The 27,604-nt window shown below is 41.7% G+C and overlaps 1 protein-coding gene and 1 pseudogene across 1 annotated transcript in view; both read left to right on the forward strand.

Moving 5' to 3' along the window:
* The window catches only part of HNF4G (hepatocyte nuclear factor 4 gamma), a 50,984-nt gene that overhangs the window by 13,821 nt on the left and 9,559 nt on the right, over positions 1 to 27,604 (forward strand). Inside the window, exons 2-8 of the mRNA XM_066578889.1 lie at positions 2,166 to 2,337; positions 3,262 to 3,356; positions 18,969 to 19,075; positions 20,714 to 20,869; positions 22,878 to 22,965; positions 23,070 to 23,222; positions 23,457 to 23,693. Of these exons, the coding sequence (XP_066434986.1) occupies positions 2,166 to 2,337; positions 3,262 to 3,356; positions 18,969 to 19,075; positions 20,714 to 20,869; positions 22,878 to 22,965; positions 23,070 to 23,222; positions 23,457 to 23,693 (1,008 nt within the window). The remainder of the gene's footprint in view (positions 1 to 2,165; positions 2,338 to 3,261; positions 3,357 to 18,968; positions 19,076 to 20,713; positions 20,870 to 22,877; positions 22,966 to 23,069; positions 23,223 to 23,456; positions 23,694 to 27,604) is intronic.
* Positions 14,280 to 16,469, forward strand: LOC136578485 (exocyst complex component 7 pseudogene; annotated as a pseudogene).

A 27,604-nucleotide genomic window follows, 5' to 3' on the forward strand; every position in this document is an offset into this window, starting at 1 on the left:
AGTGTAACCTACATGTGTCCACTTGTAAAGAACCCCAGTCTGACTGGGGCATGCAGTATGGGCCGAAGCCCACCTGTATTACGCACGACATTACTACCTCAGCTGTGTTGGGCAATGCAATGGGATATTTCTATGTACCGCCGGTGGCTTCCTGGCACCCACCCATGCTGTGGGTCCACAGGGAGTTTAACCTACATGTGTCCACTTCTAAAGAACCCCAGTCAGACTGGGGCATGCAGTGTGGGCCGAAGCCCACCTGTATTACGCACGACATTACTACCTCAGCTGTGTTGGGCAATGCAATGGGATATTTTTGTGTACCGCCGGTGGATTCCAGGGAGCCACCCATGCTGTAGGTGCACACGGAGTGTAACCTACATGTGTCCACTTGTAAAGAACCCCAGTCTGACTGGGGCATGCAGTGTGGGCCGAAGCCCACCTGTATTACGCACGACATTACTACCTCAGCTGTGTTGGGCAATGCAATGGGATATTTTTGTGTACCGCCGGTGGGTTCCAGGGAGCCACCCATGCTGTCGGTCGACAGGGACTTCACAATAGGGAGTTGTACCTGCCTGTGTCTATGAATTAAAAAGCCCGGTCTAACTGGGGCATGCAGACACCTTGACAGAATGAATAGTGTGTGGCACATAGGTTCCCCATTGCTATGCCCACGTGTGCAGCTCCTGATGGCGGTGGCACAGGATTCTATTTCTCATTGCTTCTGTACAGCATTGTGGGCTATCACCCCTCCCCTTTTAAAGAGGGTCGCTGCCTAGCCGTGCCAACCCTGTGCAGTGTGTGCCTGCGGTCCCTCGTCATGGCGGACGCACTTCTAAATAGACATGAGGGTGGTGTGGCATGAGGGCAGCTGAAGGCTGCGCAGGGACACTTTGGTGTGCGCTGTAGGGGGGAGGGGGGGCGGTTGGGCAGCATGTAACCCAGTAGAAGTGGCAGTGGAGTGTCATGCAGGCGGTGATTGTGCTTTGTTGGAGGTAGTGTGGTGCTTAGCAAAGGTATGCCATGCTAATGATGGCTTTTCAGAAGTAAAAGTTGTTGGGAGGGGGGGGGGGCCCACTCTTGCCGGTATTCTGGCTTAATAGTGGGACCTGTGAACTTGAGATGCAGCCCAACATGTAGCCCCTCGCCTGCCCTATCCGTTGCTGTGTCGTTCCCATCACTTTCTTGAATTGCCCAGATTTTCACACATGAAAACCTTAGCGAGCATCGGCGAAATACAAAAATGTTCTTGTCGCCCATTGACTTCAATGGGGTTCGTTATTCGAAACGAACCCTCGAACATCGCAGTAAGTTCGTTTCGAATAACGAACACCCGAACATTTTGGTGTTCGCTCATCTCTAATTAGCATCCATAAACTTGTGCTTGGATTGATAAACATTACATTACATTCAAACTATTCTAGCATTTTATCAATACTGTCATCGCTGTCACCGCAAATGAGGATCGGGAATGGGCTAACATCACGGCTTCAGCCCCGTCCCACATGATACTTACACCGGTGTATGCTCATGGACTGGGAAACTTCTCTGCAGGCATATGTATAGATTGGTGGGCATCACAACCAGTCAATCCACTTTAGTTTGAGCACATTTATTCCAGCAGCTCCTCATAGAGAATGATTATTATCCTCTCTGCCTGAAGGTGTTTCTAATCTTGGTAGTGGCTTTTTGTTCTGTCTTGTGTTCCTGTTAAGATAAGTCTGCTAGTGATTTACTTGTGTTAAACAGCTTATTCTCAGTTCACTTGTGGCTTAATATTTATAAAGTGCTGTCCAAGCTTTGCTGATCTTCCCTATCACCATCTAGGAAAAGTCAGGGTTGCCCCAGGTTCCTGATGTGGGTTCGCCCTTAACAGGGCGAGCGTTCCACTAGTAGGTATGGTCATCCTGTATCTTTAGTTTTAGAATTAAACTCCTTGTCTTCCCCATTTTGTTCCCTATTTTTTACATTTTTGTGTCCTCCACATTTATACTGTGTGCGTATATTTAATCATCCTTTTAGGATGCAACAAATATGTCCGGGTCGGATGTAACAGTCTTTCAGTAATACTAGAGTACTGGCTCTGCATTGCTGAACAATTCTATATTATTGTTTCTACCACATTACATTAATAATGTCTTCTCTATATTATCCCCACATTTTAGATAGTTCTCCTGGAGAGTCGGTCATCATGAACGGAATTGACAACGGGCTCAACAACTTGTGTGCAATCTGTGGAGATAGAGCTACAGGGAAACATTATGGTGCATCCAGCTGTGATGGTTGTAAAGGATTCTTCAGGCGTAGCATCCGAAAAAGCCACGTTTACTCTTGCAGGTATTTTACACATTGGATGCAAAAATGGTTGTAGGGCAATTGGTTAAAACCATAACACAGAATTTTAACGTTTCTATCAACAACTCCAGAAACTATTGTGTATATATAACATTATCATGAACATTAGAGCTCATACAAACTTTTCTCTTGAAGCTCCAAGCCATATGGCATTGTAATACAGCACCCACATGGGACCGCAATGTACCACTGTATATGATACAGAAGTTATTTTTCTGTTGGGTTTTGTATAAATCTAACGAAAAAAATCTGTAAAAGGCATATTAATCACTGAAAAGGGATCAAAATAATTTTAAAAAATCACTTTAAAAGGCCATACTTAATGATACAAGGGTAGGTGCAACATAATTTCTCAACTCAATTGTATCGCAGTTTCCGCTGTGGACTCTCTTCTCTCTATAAGGAGAGATGGCCGCAACAGAATAAGCCGCTTCCAAAACCAGTGCCAAATGTTTCTGGACTTCAGCTTCAAAAATCTCACGGAATTCCGTGCGGTTTTGGGGCGGACATTCCGCAGGATTCCTGCCTCACGTGAACCCAGCCTTACAATCTGTTAGTGACACTTATACTATTAGATCAAGTGCACCTTTTAAGGGTGAAGTCAGACGAGAGTTTTTTTGTGTGGAATCCATTGCGGCTCAATACTAGACAGCTGCAACGACCCTATGTATTACATCATGGCAGTCTGTACTTCTGTAATGTGTTGTCCAATCAAACAATGGCACGATTCTTTGCAAATCAAATAGTGAAGCATTCTGCGCACATTATCACATTCTTAGCATACTATCATTTCTTTACATGCTTTTACCAAATATGGTTCTGCACATGAGGAGCTTTTCCCCCCTTTATTTTGGCATGTACTACTTATACATATGTCATGATGCATAACTTCTTTTAATTCTCTAGGTTTAGCAGACAATGTATTGTTGACAAGGATAAAAGGAATCAGTGCAGATATTGTCGTCTGAAGAAGTGTTTTAGAGCTGGAATGAAAAAAGAAGGTATTTTCCCATGCATTATTTTACTTACTTTTGATTTGGTACTAATAGTACAGTTACTATACAATACGATACTATACAACAAACACTATAAAACCTGACACTGCTTTATTTAAAAATGTAAAATTTTTTAAAAAATTGGCATATTTAGTATCAGGTAAAAGCAAGTTCACATCTACATTTTCCTTTTGGCTCTAGACTGATCCAGTTTAAAAAAAAAAACAACTAACTCATAAATACAAGAAATCAAACAAACAAACAGAAAGAAAGCCTTCTTTTTTTTAAACAGATCTATCTGCAGGGTTTGCCAAAAACTGAAAGAATGAATCATAGAATCATAGAATGGTAGAGTTGGAAGGGACCTCCAGGGTCATCTGGTCCAAGCCCCTGCTCAATGCAAGATCACTAAATCATCCCAGACAGATATTTGTCCTGCCTTTGTTTGAAGACTTCTATTGAAGAAGAACTCGCCACTTCCAGTGGTAACCTGTTCCACTCATTGATCACCTTTACTGTCTAATATCTAATCTGTGTCTCGCCATCTTGGTAACTCTTCTCTGAACTTGCTCCAGTTTGTCTGTTTTTTTTTAAATTGAGGTGCCCAAAACTGGACACAGTGTTCCAGCTGAGGTCTGACTAAGGAAGAGTAAAGGGGGATAATGACCTCACGTGATCTAGACTCTATGCTTCTCTTAATACATCCCAGAATTGCGTTTGCCTTTCTTGTTACTGCATTACACAATTGACTCATGTTTATTCTGTGATCTACCGTAGCAGTATATCTGTCTTTTTCACATGTGCTGTTTCTTAGCCCAATTCCTCCCATTCTGTATGTTCCTTTTTCATTTTTCTTGCCCTGATGTACAACTTTGCTTTTTTCATACCATTCTGTTAGTCACTATCCACTGTTAAAGCTTGTCTAAAACGTTTTGAATCTTCTCTCTCTCTCTTCTGTAGTGTTAGCTATCCTTTCCAGCTTTGTATCATTGGCAGATCTGATCCTTTCCCCCTAAATTCCTTAATCTAGATAATTTTATAAAAATGTTGAACACTGGGCCTAGGACAGAGCCTTGTGGTACCCCAGGTGATACATTCTTCCACTTGGATGTGCAGCCATTTATGACCACTCTTTGAGTACGATCACTCAGCTAGTTCTGAATCCACCTAAGGCCTTAGTCACACGGGCGTTTTTTGCCGCGATTTGCGGATTGCATGACGGATGCGCATCCGCAAATCGCGTGACCGGGGCCGAAAAATTGCCCGAAAAAACTGCTCCTAGCCGCGTTTCAATAGAAACGGGCTGGAGCTGTCCAGCGCATTGAATTCAATGGAGCCGGCAATACAGCCGGCTCCATTGAAAGCAATGCGCTGCGGGAGATCTCATGATGAATTGTCGGGAAGGTCTTAAATATATAAGCCCTTCCCTGCAATTCATCCAGAAATGTGTAAAAATAAAAAAATATATATATACTCACCTTGTCCTGGCAGACGGAGTTCAGCACGGCCGGCCGGCAGTGGGTGTGAGTGGGTGTGAGTGACAGCTGTCCCTGATTGGCTCAGCGCTGAGCCAATCAGAGGCAGCTCTCACTCACACCCATTCATGAATTCATGAATGGGTGTGAGGGAGAGCTGCCCCTGATTGGCTCAGCGCTGAGCCAATCAGGGGCAGCTCTCACTCACACCCACTGCAGGCCGGCCGCGCTGAACTCCGTCTGCCGGGACAAGGTGAGTATATATATTTTTTTTATTTTTACACATTTCTGGATGAATTGCAGGGAAGGGCTTATATATTTAAGCCCTTCCCGACAATTCATCCCGCGATCGCCGGCAGCCTATTGCTTTCAATGGAGCCGGCTTTATTGCCGGCTCCATTGAATTCAATGGGCAAACATCGTTCTTCTCTGCCACAGCTGTTACAGCTGTGGCAGAGAAGAATGATTTGTCTAGTATATGCTCTCAATGGGGTCGGCGCTGCTGCCGCCGGCCCCATTGAGCGCATATAGAGAAGAGAACAGGAATCGCAGATCGCAGATAGGTGCGATCTGCGATTTCTGTTCTATAATTTATCGGACGAGCACATAAAAAGCGCTCATGTGTCCGATACCATTGCAAAGCAATGGTTTTATAAAATCGTCGGACGCATGCGCATGCGCAAATCGCGCGAAAAAACACCCGTCTGACTAAGGCCTCACAGTTGCCTTGTTAATCCAATATTTGGTCATTTTTTCAATAAGGATGGTATGAGATACTTTGCTGGCCAGCAGCAGTGCCGCACTTCTTCTCTCAGAAGTACCTCCTGAAGCTATGCTTCTGAATCCACAAGCAGGCAGCCCTGATCCCACAGTTACAACATAGCAACCTGTCACATGAGTGATGAGGGGGTTATCTCTCTGCAGTACTGACAAAGAGTGTGCAAGATTCATTAACCTCTTCCATCCCACCTACACCAGCCCTATGGGATGGGAATAGTGATGCTGCAAGAAACAATATTTCAATTAAACCTACAACCTCCCAGGGCACAGATGTGCCTATACTGAAGCCACAATGCACTATTTGTAAGCTCATCTGCAGCTCTATATCCAGAAAGATATTCAGCGGGCATTTTATTTAATGCAGGCTGATATCTTATCAATTGGAGATCCCACCTCCCAAATTGAAAATAAAATGGCAATACTGACGACCGCTCATAATGAGCTTGTTGGTAATGCTAATAATATGGAGGATGACGTGGAAGCCTTGAGATTAAAACTCGCGGACCTTGAGGACAGATCTAGGCAGAATAATATTAGATTTCGAGGTATTCCTTAGTCAGTTAAAAATGAGGCTTTACACTGACTTCTTCACTACCCTCCTCCCTGATGCCACTCAGCATCATCTAATAATTGACTAAGCACATAGGTTTCCCAAGCCTAAATCTCTACCTGCCTCCACACCCAGAGACGTTATTGCCCGCATGCACTTTTTTTTTTTTTCTCAATTTGATCTTTATTAGTTTTCTTTTAAAACTGTTACAAATATAACATAGAATGATTGTCTATGTAAGCTTACATAATACATAGCTTATAGATATGTTAACAGGACAAACAGATATAAACAACTTCCCTTTATCCAGAGGCACAGTAACGTCCGAAGCTGTAGCTTATGGGAAGAGGATATCACTTATATAACAGAGCATAAGATAATTCTGCTGAAACAAATAGAATGCGGTAAACATTATATATTTCCTCTAGATGTTTAAACTACTAACAAGTATCAGAGTAGAAGAGGATTAAGGAGGGAAAGGGGGGGGTGAGAGGGGGGGGGGTAGGGAGAAACAACAAAACAATCAGTCACTAGTCGAATATCTGGTATTTAAATCAAGCTACTTTGTATCCATGGGTTCCACTTTTTACAGTATTTAGCATATTCCCCATTCTTTAGGGCGAACAATTTTTCATATGAGTTATGATCAGATATTGTTTGTTTTAAATCTGAAATAGTAGGAGATCCAGCTGCTCTCCACCTCCTTGAAACCAGAAGCTTGGCAGTGAGAAGGATATGGCCCACCAAACCCCTTATCGAGTGTGGCAAATGGCTGTTATCAATTAATAGAATAGCCAATTCAGGGGACCCGGGGATGTATACTCCCGTAATCGCTCTCAAAAAAGAAAAGACATCGTCCCAGAACTGTGAGAGCTTTGGGCAGCTCCAAAATAAGTGGAGAATACTGCCCTTGTGGCCGCAGTGTCTCCAGCAGCTATCGCTCGAGTCAGGGAAAGCTCTCGCCAGTGTCACTGGGGTGAGGTACCACCTTGTCAGTACTTTTGTATGTACTTCCAATATGTTTGCGTTGATGGTTGCTCTGTTGGCCCATGTAAAAGCCGCGATCCATCTATCTGGTGGGAACCTTTTCCCCAGGTCCCTCTCCCAATTAAGGATATGTACCCGTTTCGAATCTCTCATGTCGCCTGAGAAAGAGTCGTAGCAGACCCTGACTAAGGAGCGAGACGGTGGGCTGGGGTTATTAAAGACTCTCAGGAGGTCAGCCGCCAGTCTCACCTTGACTATTTTTGTGGTTTGAAGTAGAGATCTGATTTGGAGGTATCTAAAAAATTCTCTCGTGGGGAGGTCAAACCTTTCTCTCAAATCCTGAAACGAAGCCACATCCTGACCCGTGAGAATATCACTTATATTTGAGACTCCCCTCTCCATCCAACTCTCCAAGTGCAGGTTGGGGACAAAGTATTCTAGAGTAGAGATAGGTATGTGATCCAATGTTTTCCCTCCCCGGTTATTGGGACTCTGAGCCCACCACACCCATGAGTTTAGTGAGGCTTGCATAGTGGGAGAAATCCTCCGAGAGCTACATATTGGGGGGACAGATGGAGAAAACGAGGTCAGCAGGGACGCCAGGAGAAGAGAGCGGAGAGGTCTACCACCGTTCAGGTGAGTCTCAATTTGTAGCCAGCTTGGTCCCGGTTCCGGTTGCAGCCAGAGTTTGGATTGATTAATATTGGATGCTTGCAGATAGGACCACAAATTTGGCACCCCCAGGCCTCCCTGTTTTCTATTTAGATGCAGAATAGAGGCAGCCACTCTTGGCCTCTTACCTCTCCACACAAATATTGACAGTTGTTTTTGGAATTTTTGTACTTCCAACTTAGGGATCGGGAGGTTAATTGTGCGAAATATATACAAAATTTTAGGGAGGATCAGCATTTTATAAAGCGTGACTCTACCCATCAACGACGGTTCACTCTTTTCCAGAGACGCAAGTTCTCCGTGGAGGCTGGATAACAAGGGAGAGAGGTTAGCTTGGACAGTGTTGGACATGGGAGTACAAATTTTTATCCCCAGGAACGGGAGGTCGCTGTCTCCCCACTGAAAAGGAAATTCCTCTTGGATGTTTAATTTTAGGGAGTTATCTATGTTGATAGGGAGTATCTGAGATGTTTAGTTTATAATAGGAAACCTTGCTAAATTCTTGGATTGTGTGAGACACCTCTCTTAGGGAAGTGATGGGATCTGTGAGGAGGAGCAGGACGTCGTCCGCAAATAAGCTAATTTTGTGTTGCCTCTCGCCAGCGGGGATCCCTCTAATGTTTGCGTTAAGTCTGATCGCCTCCGCTAGGGGTTCCATAACGAGTGTAAAAAGTAAAGGGGATAATGGACACCCCTGACGGGTACCATTTGTTATTGCAAAGGGTTTTGAAATAACCCCATCTACCAGGACTCCAGCGGAGGGTTCGCCATAGAGGGCGCGGATGGCCCCAAGAATGTTTCCCCGGAATCCGAATTTCTCTAGGGTGGCGAATGCGAACCCCCAATGAAGCCTATCAAAGGCTTTCTCAGCATCTAAAGCCAGTAGTATAGTTGGGGTACGGCTCGCCTCCGCCACTGCGACTAGGTTGAGGACCCTTCTGGTGCCATCCGACGCCTGTCTCCCCTTGGTAAAGCCCACCTGATCTCCGTGAATTATCTGTGGCAGGATTTTTAACAGGCGTTGGGCAAGCAACTTAGAGTAGATCTTAGTATCGCAATTGAGGAGGGAAATAGGCCGAAAATTTGCAGGGGAGAGCGGTGGCTTCCCCTGTTTGGGGATTGTCACTATAGTGGCATTTAGCATCTCTTTCGGAAGAGACCCCATAGAAATTGCTTTATTAAATGTGTTCACCATACAAGGCGCCAGGTCCGGGGCAAAGTCCTTATAATATTCATTGGAAAAGCCGTCCGGACCCGGGGCCCTGTGTGTTTTCAAAGTTTTAATTGTATCTAATATCTCTAGGAGGGAGACCGGGGAGTTCAATAATTTCAAATGATCCTCTCCAATGGTGGGGAGACTGATCCCCTCCAGGAATTTGTTGATCTGTTGAATATCCGGTTGGTGGGTGGAGCCGTCTTTGTTTAAGTTGTATAGTTTAGAATAAAAAAGACTAAACTCATCCGCAATAGCCTGGGGGTGAGATATTTTGGTGTTTGATCCATCTTGTTTGAACAGGAATGGAATTTTGGTTGGAGCCTGCCGTTGCTTAATTATCCTGGCCATCAGTCTGGAGGGTTTATTAAAGGCCGTGTAGTAATTCATCTTGGAGGAATTTAGGGTTTTAACATAATCCCCGATCAATTCCTGGCGGAGACTATGGCGGAGTGACATGAGTTCTCTATGTAGCTCGATAGAGGGGGAAGCCTGAATATTGTGTTCTGCTTTTGTAATTTGCTCCAGGATGTTATTAATGTGAAGTTGTTTCTTTTTCTTGTAGTGGGAGCTGATTTTGATTAACATCCCCCTCATGTACGCCTTGTGAGCGCACCACGTGGAGAATACATCCACATCTGGACTAACATTAAGTGCGAAGTACTCGCTCAATGCTTCTTTGATGGATTTTTTATGTTCAGGGAGTCTCATCAGGGGAGTATTGATTCTCCAGGAACCCAAAGTCGGGGGCGAGCTTGCTATCACTAGCAAAAGGAATACAGGGGCGTGGTCTGACCACGTGGTTTTACCAATATCTACACTCCTAACGCTCGGGAGGGTCCATTTATCTGTCAAGAATAGATCGATCCTTGAAAAGGATCTGTGGCGAGGGGAATAGAAAGTGAATTCTTTAGATGTTGAGTTAAGGCACCTATAGGAATCCAAGAGCGCCTGTTTTTGGAGCCAGTTTGAGAGCGTGGGGGAAGTTCTATTAGATGTGCTGGTGGAGTCAAGCTTCCTATCGGGAACAGCGTTGAAGTCACCGCATATTATGATTTTGGCTTTTTGAATTTTACGTATTTTTTTAGCAATCTTATTTAAGAAGGAAATCTGTGAGGAGTTCGGAGCATAGAGGTTGACTAGAGTTAGTGGGGCACCATTAAAAAGGCCCACCAAGATTATAAATCTACCTCTCGGGTCGATTATTTGTTCAGTAATTGAGGTGTCAATTGAGTCTTTAATTGCAATTATAGTCCCCGCTCTCTTCTCCCGGGCGCAAGAGAGAAAGATCCTTGGAAATTTTTTATGTGTGAAGAGATGGCGCGATTCGAGAGTGAGATGTGACTCCTGTATACACATAATGTCAACTTTCTCTCGAAGCGCGTCCCTCCAGGCCGCAGACCTCTTAAAAGGGGAGTTCAGCCCTTTTACATTTAAAGAGCAAATTTTTATCGCCATATTACAGGGGAAAATAGTGCAGTTGTTTTGTGGAGACCCAAATTATTGCCGACTAGTGACCTATCACAAAAGGGAGTGAAAACACAAACATTTATGTCAAGAAAATCTGGCACATAACACCGGAACAAATGGCCAGAAAACATTTTTTTAGCATTGAGATTAGGCATACGTTGATACACCTTAAGAAAGGGAACAAAAAAAGAACAGCAAGGTGGTAATAGCTGTTTTTGTACAGGGATGTGGTCCTGTAGAGGATTGGGGGGAATAAAAGTTCACCCGACTTGGAAGGGAATTCAACCTCCAGGTTTAAAGTAAAGAACAATTAAGTTCAGCGGGGTGGATGGGGGTGCAGGTTTTCCTCAGACGGCTCGTGTGAGCGTTGGTTAGGGGTTTTGTCGTGGGTATCTTCATTAATTTGGAAACCCCAAGAGATTAGGGACCTCTCACCTTCCTCCGGTTTATTGAAGATATGTGTGGCGCCTTCTCTATGAAGGATGAGCTTTGTGGGGAAACCCCATCTATATGGGATTTTCTCCCTCCTAAGGGTGGTAGTGACACGGGAAAAGGCTTTTCTTGATTGTATGGTGGCCGCGGATAAGTCCACAAATAGCTTAATATTTGAAAACTGCGGAGGAAGGTCCGGCATTTTGCGGGATGCGAACATCAGCGCCTCTTTAACGTGAAAAAAATGAATCCGCGCAATCACATCGCGAGGAATATTTTCGTGAAGGAATTTCGGTTTCTGCAGACGGTGTGCCCTGTCAATGATTAACTCTTGAACAGGAGTTGAGGGAAGGAGCTTTTGCATTAATTGTGTAAGAAAATCCTTCAAGTCTGCTGGGCTGATTTTTTCGGGGATGCCCCTAAATTTAACATTGTTACGGCGGTTACGGTCTTCCAGATCCGCCATTTTAACTTTAATCTGCTCTACTTCTTCCTCCAAAGTGTAGTGGGCATCAATAAGAGTGTTATGGGACTTGGTCAGCTCTCCCACTTTGTTCTCTATATGGGATGTCCTCTCTTCTATTTCCACTATAGCAGAGTTAAAGGATGCTGAGAACGTATGTAAGTCCTCCCTCATGGTGTTTCTAAGGGCAAGCATCATCTCTTTAATAAAAGCCTGTGTTGCAGGCTGTTCTGAGGTGGGGACCGTATCAAGGAGCTCTGCATTGTTGGACGGAGGCAGAGAGGTGTTGATTGCCTCCTCTATTCTCTGCCTTCTTTTTTCCGGGCTTGCAGATGGGGAGAGATTGTCCCCAGGGGCTGACATGTGGCCAGGCGCCATTTTAGCTGGGGGGGAGGTGTTGTGTGTAGTGCCCGTAGGTTTGTCACTCACCTCTCCCAGGCTTAAGGTTCGGCGTGCATCGCCTCGGCAGAAGCTGAAGCTCCCTGACGGTGTCTCTCGGTGAGGAGCCGGATCGTCTGAAGAGTCCTGTGAAGCGCTTATAGAGGGGAAGCGCGCCGCTGCCGGAGTCTTTCTGCCGCTCCGAGCGGAGAAGAAATCTGTCACCGGGATCGGGGACGCTTTCGCCGTCCTGCGCCGGGTCATGGCTGGTTGCCAAGGTAAGCAGCGCGTCTCCGGGGAGGTAAAGGGACCCGCTGAAGCTTTTAAAAGTCGCTTTGGAGGTGTCGGACGGAGCGGAGCTCAGAAGCTAGCGGCTGCCACCGTCCTCAGTCAGGCCACGCCCCCCCGCATGCACTTTTTTCACATTAAAGACAAACTGATGGAAACCGCCGGATCGCCACCTGCTCTGCCAGACCGCTTTAAAAGTATTTCACTCTTTGCAGATTTATCTGCAACAACACTACCGCAGAGAAAAGCATATGCACTTAGCACCCAAATCTTCTGTAACCACGGCATTGCATACAAATGGGGTTTCCAGTGAAACTTGTTGCGGAATTCTCTGCACAATCCGCGGAAGCAGCCTTACGTCTTTACAAAGAATGGAACCTACTACAGCAAGAACCTGCTGGACCACCAGATGCTAGTGGGAAAAGATCTTCACCAGCTCTTCAAGAAGAATGGTCCCGAAGCTGTTATGGCTAGCGACGCATCAAATACTATCTTCTCACTATATCAAGATTACCGAACCCCCTTCAAACCTAAAGCTGTGGTACCTGGCATGCAATCTCCTGGTAACCAGTAAAATCATTTCCTCACCAGGACTATGGTAATATCTGTACCATTTTTCTTGTTTACCATTGTATTCGGCCCTTGCTTTCTGTTTTATTGTTTGGCCACCTAACCTTACAGCAACCCTTTATTGATCGATCTGGGATATACTCACATGTAATTATTTTTTTTGGCTGTGCTGCGATTGGTGAAGGGAATGAGATTTGGATTTGGATTTGGTAGCACGTTACTTTGCTCTATAATGGCCTTATATTTTTCCCCCTCGGCACAAGTGTATGCCTCTGGCTCAATTTCTAACTCATTCAATATCACAAATGGGACCTGCCTGGGGTGCCCACTATCGTGAACAATATTTGTGTAATTGATGGAGCCCTTTGCACAAATGATTCGCTCATCAACAGGTTTACAGGGCATTACAATAGGAAACAGTGGACACCACATTGGTTTCTTTGCTGATGACGTAATCCTCAGCCAAACAACCCCAGAAATTTCCCTCTACACAATATCGGGAATTATTGAGAAATTTAGCCAGGCGAGCTACTACAAAATCAATGCCTCTACATCTCTAATCCTTAATATGGGAATCCCCGAGACCCTGCAAGCAAAACTACAATCTCTTTACCCCTACAAATGGTCAAATGGACAGGTCCCATATCTGGGTATTAGCCTAACATTTCCAATTAACCAACTGGGCCTTATTTATTTAAAAACTTTTTATTAATGCTTTTGGAAAAAGATATAAAAAAATTACACCAGTTTATGGGTCTTTTGGATAGTCAAAATGCTATTGCTGCCTAAAGACTTATATTTATTCCGCAACCTGCATGTGGTTCTTCCCAATACAATTTTAAATAGAATACAAAGCCTATTAACACATTATATCTGGTGCAACAAAAAGAGTTTCCACCAAAATATTATCTCTTTCCCAATTCTCCGCAGGGAGGCCTAGGCTTCCCATTAATAAAAAAATATTATTATGCAGCATTACTCGACCAACTAAAAAGCTGGTGGCTGGATAACTTCTCCAAACATTGGATCCAAATTGAATGCAATATTACTGGGTATTCTAAACTGTCAAACCTGTTATGGGTTTCCACGCTGACTAAGACATTTCTTATGTCTACATTCCTTACAGTATCCGCCACAATGTACATTTGGAAAGAAGTATCCTTCCTACCGGGCTTTCTCCCTCTTCATATACTCCAAATTCCCATAGAGGTGATCCAATTTATAATCCCAGGTATAAACCTAGATACATGGTGCACCAGTGGTATCGCCAAGATTGAGGATTGTTTGAAAGAATAACCATGAAATCCTTTACACAACTATATGAATCATTTAGATTACCGCATAAAGAATTCTATAAATACCCTCAACTTTGACATTTTATCTCATCATTTGCTCCCCGACTACAAACCTTACTCACCAATTATAGTTCTTTTTATATAACTGGAATTCAGATTAAAGGCATTACTAAAGCCTATATAACGCTAACATCACAAACTTCTTTATCTACACTTCATTTTCAAATTAATTGGGAAAAAGACCTCCAGGAATCTTTCAGTGAAGACCAGTGGTCATTAGCATTTCAACTCATCCTTAAAACTTCCCATTTTACAAACTACTTCGAAACAATTAGAAAACGTTTGTATAGCCTTGCAGGCGATTCCTGTGTGTTTCAGGAAGGGCGGAGGAGTCGGCGTTCATTTCGGCGATTAATCTAACGTTATGATTCCCAGCGAGGACGCGTCTTCCCGGAAGAGGGAGATAGAGGAGAAGCTGAAGCAGGAAGAGGAAATGCTGACCTTCATCAAGGAGAGTCTGGATAAGAGCGATCAGCTGACCAACAATATGGTGTCCATCCTTTCTTCCTTCGAAAGTCGACTTATGAAGTTAGAAAATTCCATCATCCCTGTCCACAAGCAGACAGAGACATTGCAGCGGCTACAGGAAAATGTGGAAAGTACTCTCTCCTGTCTAGATCATGTGATCAGTTATTACCATGTGGCCACAGAGACGGAAAAGGTCATCAAAGATGGCCCATCGGGACGCCTGGAGGAATACCTGAACTGTATTGCCAAAATTCAGAAAGCAGTCGAATACTTTCAAGACAACAATCCAGACAGCCCAGAGTTAAACAGAGTGAAATCACTATTTGAAAGGGGTAAAGAATCCCTGGACGCCGAGTTCCGGAACCTTCTGCAGAGACACAATAAACCGGTTCCTTCTATTCTGATCTTGGATCTGATTGGTAACGATGAAGACATAGAAGGACAGGAGGAAGCAGTGCTGGAGCATCTTCCAGAGGGAATGCTGCAGGACATTATACGCATCTCTTAGTGGTTGGTGGAGTACGGGAGGAACCAAGACTTTATGAATGTATATTGCCAGATTCGCTCTAGTCAGCTGGACCGATCTATTAAGGGTCTCAAAGAACATTTGCGGAAGAGCATGTCATCTTCTGGAGTTCCTTATTCTCCTGCCGTTCAAAACAAGAGGAAGGATACTCCCACCAAGAAGCCGGCCAAAAGACCAGGTCTTGAACAAGATGTACGTGGCAGATACCACGGAGATGCCGTGGGGGAGAAACAGAGTACAGCGGTAGGGAAGGAAGATGTGCTGGATCTTGAGATAGATACTTACGTTTATTGTATCAGTGCCTTTGTGCGACTGGCACAGAGCGAGTACCAGCTTCTTCTAGATATCATTCCTGAGCACCACCAGAAGAAGACCTTTGATTCTCTCATTCAGGAGACACTTGATAATCTTATTCTAGAAGGGGAAAATATTGTATTGGCCGCCAAGAAAGCCAATTCCAGGCACGATTTCACCTCTGTTCTAATTATCTTCCCCATATTACGGCACCTCAAACTCACCAAGCCCGAGTTTGACAAGGTTCTTCAGGGTACTGCTGCCAGCACTAAGAACAAACTACCAAACCTTATCACTTCCATAGAGACGACTGGAGCCAAAGCACTAGAAGATTTTGCTGACAGTATTAAGAACGATCCTGATAAGGAGAACAGCATGTCCAAGGATGGTACAGTGCATGAACTTACCAGCAATGCCATTCTCTTCCTACAACAGCTACTGGAGTTCCAGGAGACTGCAGGAGCCATGCTTGCATCACAAGAGACCAGCTCCGCTGCCAGTAACTACAGTTGTGAATTCAGCCGCCGTCTTCTCAGTACATATATCTGTAAAGTCCTTGGAAATTTGCAGTTGAAGCTCCTGTCTAAGTCAAATATGTACGAAGACCTGGCGCTGGGAGCTATTTTTCTGCACAACAATTATAACTATATCCTCAAGTCACTGGAAAAGTCGGAGCTCATGCAGTTGGTTTCGGTGACCCAAAAGGATCCTGACAGTCTGTATCGTGAACACATAAAACAGCAGATCCAAATCTACCAACGAAGCTGGCTGAAGGTGATTGACTACGTCAATGATAGGAACATGCCGCCTCTTCAAGGAGCGAAGCTGAAGGACAAAGAGAGACAGATGATTAAGGAACGTTTTAAGGGTTTTAACGAAGGCCTGGGCGAGATCTGCAAGATCCAGAAGTCATGGGCTATTCCAGACAAAAGGCAGCTTGAGCGAATCCGTCAGTCACAGAAGAAAATCGTGCAGGAGGCATATGGGGCTTTCTTACACAAGTACGGAACTGGTGTGAATTTCACTAAGAATCCAGATAAATACATAAAATATTCTGTGGAACATGTTGATGAAATGATTGAGAGACTCTTTGATACATCTGCATGAAGAATACTTCTTACTCAAGCCTGTATATATATTTTGTGTTACACTATTGTACATAATTGAGAAACTAACGTAATAAACGCTAATACTGGTATAAAAAAAAAAAAAAAAGAAAACGTTTGTATAGATGGTACCTCACTAACTATCATTTAGTCTAAATTTCGCCCCAGCACTCCAATATTTGCTGGAGATGCCACAAACAAATTGGATCACTGATGTATATATGGTGGTTATGTGAATCTCTTCAGCCACTATGGGACCAAGTATACATAGTATTATGTTCGATTCTGCATACTAAACTTAATTGGAACCCAGGTGTAGCTCTATTATCATTAAACATAGAAAACTGCACTCCCCTCGACCTGTTTCTCTCACACGTGCTAACCATGACCAGGTCATCCATAGATAAAAAATGGAGACACCCAGATGTCCCATCAATAACTAAGATATTCTTAGTGGTCCAACACAACTGTATAATGGAGCACTTAATTGCCAATAGATTGGACCAGCTGGGAAGGTTTAAGCACCACTGAGCAAAATGGCTTATTCTCAAGATACTCCTTTCAACTAATATATACTTGACCGAAATCTGTCAGATTATAAATGTCATGTTGACTTACTTTATTGCTTATACAATAGATGTGGACTAAACTGTGTAATGTATAATCTATTCGCTAAATAAATACTGTAGTTTATATTTGTTTTACTCCTGTTGAAAATTCAATAAAAACATGGGTTCAAAAGAAATATTTTATTTTGTGATCAGTGTCTTTCTCTACACTAATTCTTCTAATTTTTTTTTGTCTTTGTTCTTTTTTTCCACTTTTAAGAGCAAGGTTCTAAATTGTATTCATTAGCTGTATATTTTTACCTGGCCTTTTCACTCCCCTTCCCTTATTGCTTTAGTTTAAAGTTGCTTTCTCTGCATTTCCAATTTATATCCATTTTTAATAAATTTAAATGGATCTTTTTTTTTTTTTTATAATTTCTCTAATTTAAGCCTCTGTGCATTTGCTAGGCGAAAAACATATTGAAAAACAGAACAGGAAAGTAGAAACAAACAACCTTTCATTCACTTTTGTCCCCTCTTGACCACAATGTTAGACCCAAAACTGGAATGGTTGCTTTCAGCGTTTGTTTTTTAGGGTGCATTCATATATCGCTGATTTGTTGCAGACTTTGGAGCAGATCTGAAGCACATTACACTCCTTCAATTTGGATTCCATTAAAAGCAAAATCTATTGCAGATCAACCCCAAAATCTTTAGCAAAAATTGCAGCAAACTAGCAACATGTGAATCCGCCATTAAAATGGAGACAAAAGTCTGCGCTTTTGTTCAAGTTTTAAAAAACAGAATGGAAATGGAAAACATGTAAATGGATTGAAACTGAAGGTCTTCAGTTTCAATTGACCTCTATTGGCACAAAAAACAAATCGTTTTCTTTCTGTTTAGTTGCTCCCAAGACAGAACAGTTAGATGGAAAATGAAAATGCAGATGTGAACTTGCCTTAAACAGAAAGAACTTTGATTTGTATTGCTCTGGTCTTAAATTCATTGCAGCGGCAAGAATTGCTGCTTTAAAATTTTTCCATACAGGTACGCATACAGGTAGGCTGAACAATAACTTTACAGATGACAGATGATAGAAAAAAGTCTGGCTTCACTTGAAGGATGCATGGATGTACAGTGAGGCACACAAATGATAGAAGAAAAACACGTATCCGTATCCATAGGCAGTAAAATTGCGCATTTTATTACAGCCACTAGAAGACCCAGGAAAACACAACAGCTGATGCTTCAGGCCGATATGGCCTTTAGTCATGGCATTCCATGTGCCAATCACTTCTCAAAGCACGTATATGTGGCTTCTCATAGAAGGAACAACGCTTTTAGAGTTTTGTTGAAATGAAATGGTTTGTTTTGAGATTCGCAAACCCAAAGGGAAGAATTGTGCTATTTCTACTTAAAAAATGAGAAATAAATAAAGAACAGACCTTTGTTTAGATGGACTTTTTTTCAACCTGCAAATTACGGTCTCAGTAACCTGTGACGCCATTATCGAGGTTGCAGGGCTGCACACTGATTTTTGGTCATGTGAGCCCTATCAAGGATAAAGTCTCTGTGTAGCCCTAACCTAAAGATTAGAGATGAGCGAGTATACTCGCTAAGGCACTTTACTTGAGCGAGTAGTGCCTTAGCCGAGTATCTCCCCGCTCGTCTCTAAAGATTCGGGGACCGGCGCGGGTGACAGGTGAGTTATGGCGGGAGCGGGTGAGAGAGAGGGAGAGAAAGATCTCCCCTCCGTTCCTCCCCGACGCTCCCCGCCCCCCGCCAGTCCCCGAATCTTTAGAGACGAGCGGGGAGATACTCAGCTAAGGCACTACTCGCTCGAGTAATGTGCATTAGCGAGTATACTCGCTCATCTCTACTAAAGATTGATGAAATAATCATAATACCAACTTCTCTGTTACTAGTGGCACAATTTAGGCTTGGTTAGCATTGCTTAGTTCTGAGATCATGATTTGAATTAATAGTATAACAATTTATTTTGTGTACATAAGAAAAAAAATGCTCCTTATTTGTTTTCAATAGCTGTACAAAATGAGCGAGATAGGATAAGTACAAGAAAAAGTGTGTTTGATGGAAGCAACATCCCCTCCATTAATACATTGTCACAAGCTGAGGCGCTGTCCCGTCAGGTAAGCCACTACTGACTTTGGCTTCAAAAACTATATGATAAACTGCTAAAACAACCTGTGTATGAAATCCCTATTGGGCTGCTGTCACATAGTGCAACTGCTACATGCTTTCCACAGCACAAAACCCACAACTAATCTGCTCCAAAATCGCAGTGTTAACAGTAAACCGGGACATAAACAAATCTCTCCTTATCTGTGTACATGTGTATTCTGTAAGGTCAAACTAGGACATAAACACTCTGCAGAGTCTTACCGGCACGTGAACTGCGGAATTGCGAATTGGACACAAAATTTGCCAACAGGCGAACTCAGACTGAACCACAGACTGGACACGAAACTCACGGACACGACCGTGAAACGGACATAAACGTCACAACACTCACAAAATGGGGAAACCAGACTGTATAGCAGAACGAACTTCATACTCGCGGACAGACACAAACCAACGGCTGATAAATGGTCAAAATACGCACCAAGCATACCCGCATGTATAAATAGATGGAATAAAACTGGGTTGTATTACCCATGTGGCATGGCGTTTGCTGCAGTCCTTTATATGTGCAATGTTTTTATTTGGTTTTCGGATTATAACTAGAGATGAGCGAGCATACTTGCTAAGGGCAATTACTCGATCAAGCATTGCCCTTAGCGAGTACCTGCCCGGTCGGAAGAAAAGACTCGGCGGGCGGGGGAGAGCGGGGAGGAACGGAGGGGAGATCTCTCTCTCCCCCCCCGCCCCCCCCCTCTCACTGCCGCAACTCGCCTCTCACCCGCACCGGCAGCCGAACCTTTCCTCCCGAGCGGGGAGATACTCGCTAAGGACAATGCTCAATCGAGCAATTGTCCTTAGCGAGTATGCTCGCTCATCTCTAATTATAACCCTTAAATTAGTTTTAAACCAACTCTAAATGGTATAGCACTATTTGTAGGATTTTTCATCTAGTGTGGTTGCCAATTTGTGAGTCGCGCCTTGTGAACTGGTCACTCGTTATCCTCATAATTCACCCAAATGATAATGATTCACACAAGACGCGCTTCTGAGGCATTTTCTACAGGTAGTGAAGATGGAAAGCTCCTTGGATTTGTTGACTTGGTAAAATCCTGCGTTGAATGATGAGGAACATTCATGAAGTATAATCTCGTATATTTTGTAGCACCTCTTTCCGGAAGCACAATGTGTAATGTCACACATGATAGATAATCTATTTTTCTATCTATCTTTTTATACACACATACCCGTTGCATATCCATACACATTGTATATTAAAATTCTAGCACAAGTGATCACAGCATTAGTTTTTAATGTTTTAATATTTTATTACACATTTTTGTAATGTTTCATTGATTTCAGGTGTCACCAATATATATTGCGTTATTACTACTACTGGCTATAAATATGCAGAACTGGTACATTTCACATTTATACTTTGTATGCTTGGCACACTACATAAAGTAACAGGATTTGACCATTTGCATGCATGTTGAAAAGAAATCCATAATGGCAGCAGAGTTTTTCAATTATTTGGATGATTGCTCCTGTGGTTTTTACTTAAAACGGTGTTGGCCAAAGGTAATTTTTTATGTGAATTGTATTTTCATAAATCCTATTCATTTTCTTTCTCCTTTCAACATGGTTAGATCAGTGCCTCAAGTTCTGCTACAAGTACTGACATCAATACAAAGAAAATTGCTAGTGTTAGTGATATTTGTGAATCTATGAAGCAGCAACTGCTAGTCTTAGTGGAGTGGGCGAAATACATCCCGGCCTTCTGTGAGCTTCCTCTGGACGATCAGGTAAGAAGCAAGAAATATAGATTAAATATAACTGTAAATCAATACAACACAACATTGGAAATAGAATTTAAGCAAAAACAGCTTTATATTGAGAATTCGTTGCAACATTCTATACTTTTGGGTACTTTGTCAGAATGGTTTTCATATTCCATTAAATCGGTTTGGATAGGCCAACAATAGTAGATAAGCAGGGGTTTGTCACTTGGGACCGCTGCTGATAAGTTGTTCATCAGCTCTATTACCACTGTAGTGGTCAGGCTTTGTATTACAGAGAGGGTCCCAAGGCAGGCTACTGCAGTGGTAACAGAGGTGTTTACTTCCTGCACTCTGGTGAACAGCTAATCAGCAGGGATCCCAGGGGGTGGAGCCTCATAGATCACCTGTTGATGTTCTATTCGGAGGAAAGGTCATCAATAGTTTACAACAGGACAACCCTTTTAAGTACATATCTTTTTTACCATTTATTTTTCATTACACTTTGGAAGTACTTTGCTTTCCTTAGATTGTATAGATTTTGGGTAACATTATGTACTTTTTCACTATTTACATCAAAATCTACTTTTAAAATTCTACTCAATGTTTCAAACGTGATTTGGTTAATATAGAAAACCTGAGCTATCACTTTTTAGGCCAAGGCACATGACTGTGGATGATAAAGTTCTGTGAAACCTGAAAATGTTCCCACCAATTCAGAAGTATGTCCATACAATAGCATATGCCAGCCACTAACCCCCATTTTAAAGGGATTATTCTTTTCTTGGAGATCTTAAAGAGAATCTCTAATATCCTCATGTCAGAGTGACTGGCTGCATAGCTTTGTGGCTGCTGACTTGCTCACCACTTTTTCTCTGTAATGACTCATCTCAGATTCATTCTCCTTGCTGTGAATGTGTCAAGTGGGCAGTCCCCACTGCTCATTGTCAATCAAGTCTGATGTTACCCATTAACAATGAGTACTGAGGACCATCCACTTGACATATTCACGGCACCAGGACCTGAAGTTCAGAAAAGCCCATACAGGTGAATGGGAAAGTGTCTAAACAAAACAATGGCTGCCATAGTCACCACGGCTGCAAAGCTATGCAGTCTGCCCCATTGACATGAAGATATGAGAGGTCCTCTTCAATCGTTCATTGTATCTGTTATTTCTCCTGGAAATGTATGAGCAAATTGACTAGCTAGTTTTCCCATTCCCCTTGCCAATACTTTTTGTGCCTACACAGTTTGACCCTGTCAACAATAATTGAATAATGATTAAGTTTTTAGGAATATGGCCTATTGACAAGTTTTATGGAAATACATTTCCAAAAAGTTCTGGGGCTTGTATTTTAATGGGAAATGCATTATAATAGACATGACAGAAGATGTGATGAAAAACTAGTAGTATTGAAAAGCTAATTTTAAGGTCCTTTTACATGCAACGATCATCGCTAAAAATTTGTCCAAGCAGCCGAAAATGAATGTTACATTTAAACGTGGGCATTGTGAACTTTTTCGCTTGAGCGATGGATTTTACTTCACATAAAATCTTTCATTAAGCCACTAAAAAACTAAGCAAATACATTCCATTTGAATGCATTACGCTAATCTTTAAAAAGACTGCAAGATGTTCTCCCTGCAGCATGCTTACACTAGCCACGAGGAGAACAATGCAATCTGCTGGCAGCCATGAGAACAGTGGAATGTGCCGGCAGCTGCTTACACAGCTGGGTGTGTTTAAACACGCATACTGGGCTCTGCAAACAACTAATTTTACAGGCAAATGAAGGTGATAAAGTGTTAATAGCAATTAAATCCATTAACACTTTATGCAAATGCATCGCTAAATCTTTCGGCAGTTTGAAAGATTATCTTTGCAACTAAAAGGACCTTTAGTCATTTATTTCCATCGTGTTCAGTTTCATTAAGGGATCCATCATAAAAACTGAAAAAATGATAGCTATATATGCAAGTATGAACGAACAGAACATATATATACTGTAAATATATTTGTTTTTCACTTTTAAAGGTAGCATTATTGAGGGCGCATGCAGGAGAACATCTTTTGCTTGGTATAACAAAACGGTCAATGCTTTTCAAAGACATCTTAGTTTTAGGTAACTACTACTATTATTCATTTGTGTGATACACTCCTAAAAAAATTCTTAATTATTACGTGTATCCATTCAGAATCTTAAAGAATTTCAACATTCTATTTTAGGGAATAACTATGTGATCCATCGAAACTGTGGTGAGATTGAGATAAGTCGAGTGGCTAACAGAATTTTGGATGAACTTATCCAGCCTTTCCAAGATATACAAATAGATGATAATGAATATGCCTGCTTAAAAGCTATTGTATTTTTTGATCCAGGTAAATTTTTGAAAGTCATTGTGTATGTCAGTAAAAATATATCTTGTTTACTAAAAATGTCTCTGAACTTTACTTCTTATTTAGAGCATACATATATTTACTACACTTAAATACTTAGAAGCAGAGGTTCATTTTTTTGACCAAAAATGTCTGACTTGCTATTATAATTAGTATTTTAGATTATGCTAAATAAACTAATGCCTAAAATGATCAAACAATGTTTCTGCTTCACAGATGCTAAAGGACTCGGTGACCCAATAAAGATTAAAAATATGCGTTACCAAGTCCAGATTGGTTTGGAAGACTACATTAACGATAGACAATATGATTCTAGAGGACGATTCGGAGAACTTTTGTTACTGTTGCCTACTCTACAGAGTATAACCTGGCAAATGATTGAACAAATTCAATTTGTAAAATTGTTTGGGATGGTTAAGATTGACAATCTTCTCCAAGAGATGTTGTTGGGAGGTGAGTTCTTTTATCTCTTTTTGATTGAAAGTACGTTTAATAACAATCATCTGTCAAGATCAGTGGCCGTTTATAATAAATTAATTGCATAGGGCTGGTTGATGGTGTAGATTTAAAATTCCTAATAGAACAACTTTAGCTTTTAAAGCATTAATGAATTTGCATATTCCCTCCCACTGCCCTGGAAAGAAGATGATCTTTTTTTATGATTTTAGTTATGAGTTTTAAGAAGGTCTTGCTATATTTTGGTTTCACCAAACCTTAAACTTGGTCAACAGTAGGAAAAGTAGAATAATTTCTACCATATGTTAAGGATAATCATTAACTATAAAAATGTAAAGCACATTGTGTGTTACAATCTAGTGAAATTTCAACCATATAGCTAGCTCAGCTGTTTGTGTTTATACTATCATTAACCCCTTAGTGGCCGAGCTTTTTTTTTTTGCTTTTGCATTTTTGTTTTCCACTCCCCCATTTTAAAAATTCGTAGCTCCTTTAATTATCCATCAATGTGGCTGTATGAGGGCTTGTTTTTTGCAGAACGAGTTGTATTTTTCAATTGTACTATTTAATGTACCATATAATTTAATGAAAAACTTTTTAAAAATTCTGAGTGGAGTAAAATGAAAAAAAAAAAATTCTGCCATCTTTCGGTGCGTCTTGTTCTTACATCGCACAAACTGCAACAAAAATTACATGTTAACTTTATTCTATAGGTCAGTGTGATTATTACGATTCCAAACTTATATAGTTTTCTTTTTACTGTACTACTTTTATTTTTTTTCAAAGGCATTACATTTTTTAAAAATTATTTTCTGCTGCTATTTTCTGCGCGCAATAACTCATTTTTTGTGGGACGTCCTGTAGTTTGTCTTGGTACCATTTTTGGATGCATACAACTTTTTGATCGTTTTTTATTGCATTTTTTTCTTAGAGATAGGATGACCAAAAAAGCGCATTACTGGTGTTTTTTTTTTTTTCGGATGACATTCAGCATGTGGAGTAGTAAACAATGCTTTAATTTGATAGATCAGACTTTTACGGACGCAGCGATAAAAATATATTTATTTATGATTTAGATTCTTTTATTATAAACATGGCAAAAGATTTTATTTTTAAACTTTTATTCCTTGTTTTTGTTTAAATAACTAGTAAAATTTTATTCTCATTTTTACTTTTTCTTTTAGTCCCCTGAGGGGACAACAACTGCAGTATGATGTAATGCCATAGCATTACATCATACAGCTATCAGGCAGGCAGTCTATCAAGCCACCCCACAGAAATGGCTTGATAGGCATTCTGCCATGACTGCCCTGGGGCCTTTCAGGAGGCCCACAGCTGCCATGACACCCGCAAGGCTTCCTGCGGTCTCATAAGGGGAGAGGGGGGGAGGGAAGACAGACCCTTCGAACATAGTTTTGGGAATTTAAATGGCACTGGGTGTCGGCTGTAAGAAACAGCCAGCGCCCGGGATCTATGAAGAGAGATCACCCAGCAATATCTCTTCATACATGGGCCGCTGATACAGGCCATCAAAAGGCTTACTGGCAGTCACGAAGGGGTTAACTTCAATTAAGAGGTCTATGCACATACATAGACGTCTCCATTTGATCTCTTCCGGCATGTGGCCATCACCTAATACCTTGGCTTGCAGAATGGGGAATTATCTTTAAATTGGTTTCAAAAAAGTCGATATGGCAGCTTTTTATATAAATCCTACAAGCAAAAGAACTGACATCCAACCATTTTCTATGTTTTAGATGGCTTTTTATTCTAAATTGCTTTTTTGGAGAGATTTTGTTCCAGCCTACATCCTTATGGGGTCACACATGAATGAATATACAGAAGACCAAAAACTGGCAAACTTACACTTTTTATAGGTAAAATTATATTACAGTCCAGGCATGCGTAATTAATGCAGAAGCATTAAAAATACTTAATGTAGGTGATTCAAAAAGTTTTACAGAATATGTCATAAATATCCGATAGATGCAGGTCCTTCTTGGACCCACACCTGTATTTAAAACCTTCATCCCACTTGCTGAGCCAGCAGCTGGAATCCCAACAGAGAAAAAAATGGAGAGGAGGCAAGGTTTGTGCTCTGTTTTTCGATGTCTCTCATAGAAGTGAAGCGAGAGCTGCAGGCACACTACTTTTACATTCAATAGCCCGTGGCCTTCTCGCCAGACAATATAGATATAGATATTTATGGAATATCCCGTGGATAATGGTTTTTTAGCAATCCTTTTCTTTTAAGCACATTTATATTACGTGCAGGCTACATGTATAGCGTCCTTCACAGATGTCACCAACACATCAGACCAGGACACAATGGATCAATCCAAACATATATATTATATCACCATGACTTGGGGAGCACAAGATAGGACAAATTATGGTAACAGAAATATGAGGATAGGAATGCTATCTTTAAGCAACTTTGGTGTGTCAGAAACTACCTGGAAGCAGGGCAACCACCCAGATAGTGGTGACCCCACATCAGGAACTTAGTCTGTCCCTAGTGGAGGATAGGGAAGATGTTTAATACAGATGGAAAAGCAATGTAGATAACACAATATTTGGTAGAAGTGAATAAGCTCCACTCACAGCCCCACACGGACTTGGCTGACAAGAGTAAACTGCCTCACTAAACACTTCAGGCAAAAAAATAACTGGTGCCCATTCGAAGGTGCAGTCACATGGGCCAGGGCTAACGTCGTGAAATTATCCCGGTTCCACTTCCTGGCTGCGGACAGCGTTCCATGAGAATTATGCTTAAATTTTCCCATCATGCTTTATATCACAAAAAATCTAATTTTGATAAGATGGTATAGGCTGTACTTGTAGAATATATTTTTGATGTGAGTGCAGAAAGTATTTGAAACAATGAGCTACATTAATAAATCTGTAGCAACAACCAATCTCCGCTCAGCTTTAATTTCGTAAGAGAATTATGAGAAATGAAGGCTGCACTGTTATTGGTTGCTATGTGCAATAAAAATAATTTTTCTTTTAGAGAGTTTCAAAAATCTTCCCCAAAGTTTTTTATCATCCATAAGAGGATTAGTAAAATGTCTAAACAAAGGTATTAATGATTTACTTTTAGGTTAAAGGTGTCTTTATGATTCTTACCAGAGTTAATACTTTACTTCCTATATTTACCTTCACAATTACAGTTGGTCTAATGAATAATCATAAAAAAAATAATTTGAAAGAAATTTTAACTGGTGAAACTGTTGGGTGATTTCCATCGCCCTGATGATGTTAAATGTAATAAATGCTATGGACTTCACTTTTATTTAACCCCTAGAGGGTAATTTCACATGTGTGAGTGTGATAGCGCCATGAAACTTGGCCTGATATTGCACTCACCAATGTGCGGTTTTCCTGCTGGTATGAGGCGTTTTTGTATCAAAACTGTCTTACATCACCTGGCGGAAGTAGCGATCCTCTGCAGTGGTTTTTTAGCCACAGTGGGGGGAGGATCGCGGAGTGTTCCCATTGTTTTCAATGGGAAACCTTGCTAGGTGCAGTTGGTGCAATGCTTTGCTGGCCCAATTGAAAACCTTTGGAAAAAAAAATCGCTCATGTGTATGATCCCATTCAAAAGAATGTGGTTCATATTTTTGCAAGATTTGTGCGTCTTGTAACATACAAATCTTGTATGAGATTCTTGGTCATGTGAAACCGGCCTTAAGGGTGAGTTCACACGAGCGTGTTTTTGTGCGTACTTAGGTGCGTACATATGTGTGCACCTAGGTACGAGGTAAAACACGTGTGAACATAGCTGCCGGCAGCTCCATTGATAACAGAAGTCGCGTCTGAGCCCCGGCAGGTGAGTATAGTTTTTTTTTCACACTATTTTAAAAGGCTTTTCAGGGAAGGGCTTATGCCATGACTTCTGCCGCTGT

This window comes from Eleutherodactylus coqui, chromosome 9, assembly GCF_035609145.1.
Source record: "Eleutherodactylus coqui strain aEleCoq1 chromosome 9, aEleCoq1.hap1, whole genome shotgun sequence".
Classification (NCBI taxonomy): domain Eukaryota; kingdom Metazoa; phylum Chordata; class Amphibia; order Anura; family Eleutherodactylidae; genus Eleutherodactylus; species Eleutherodactylus coqui.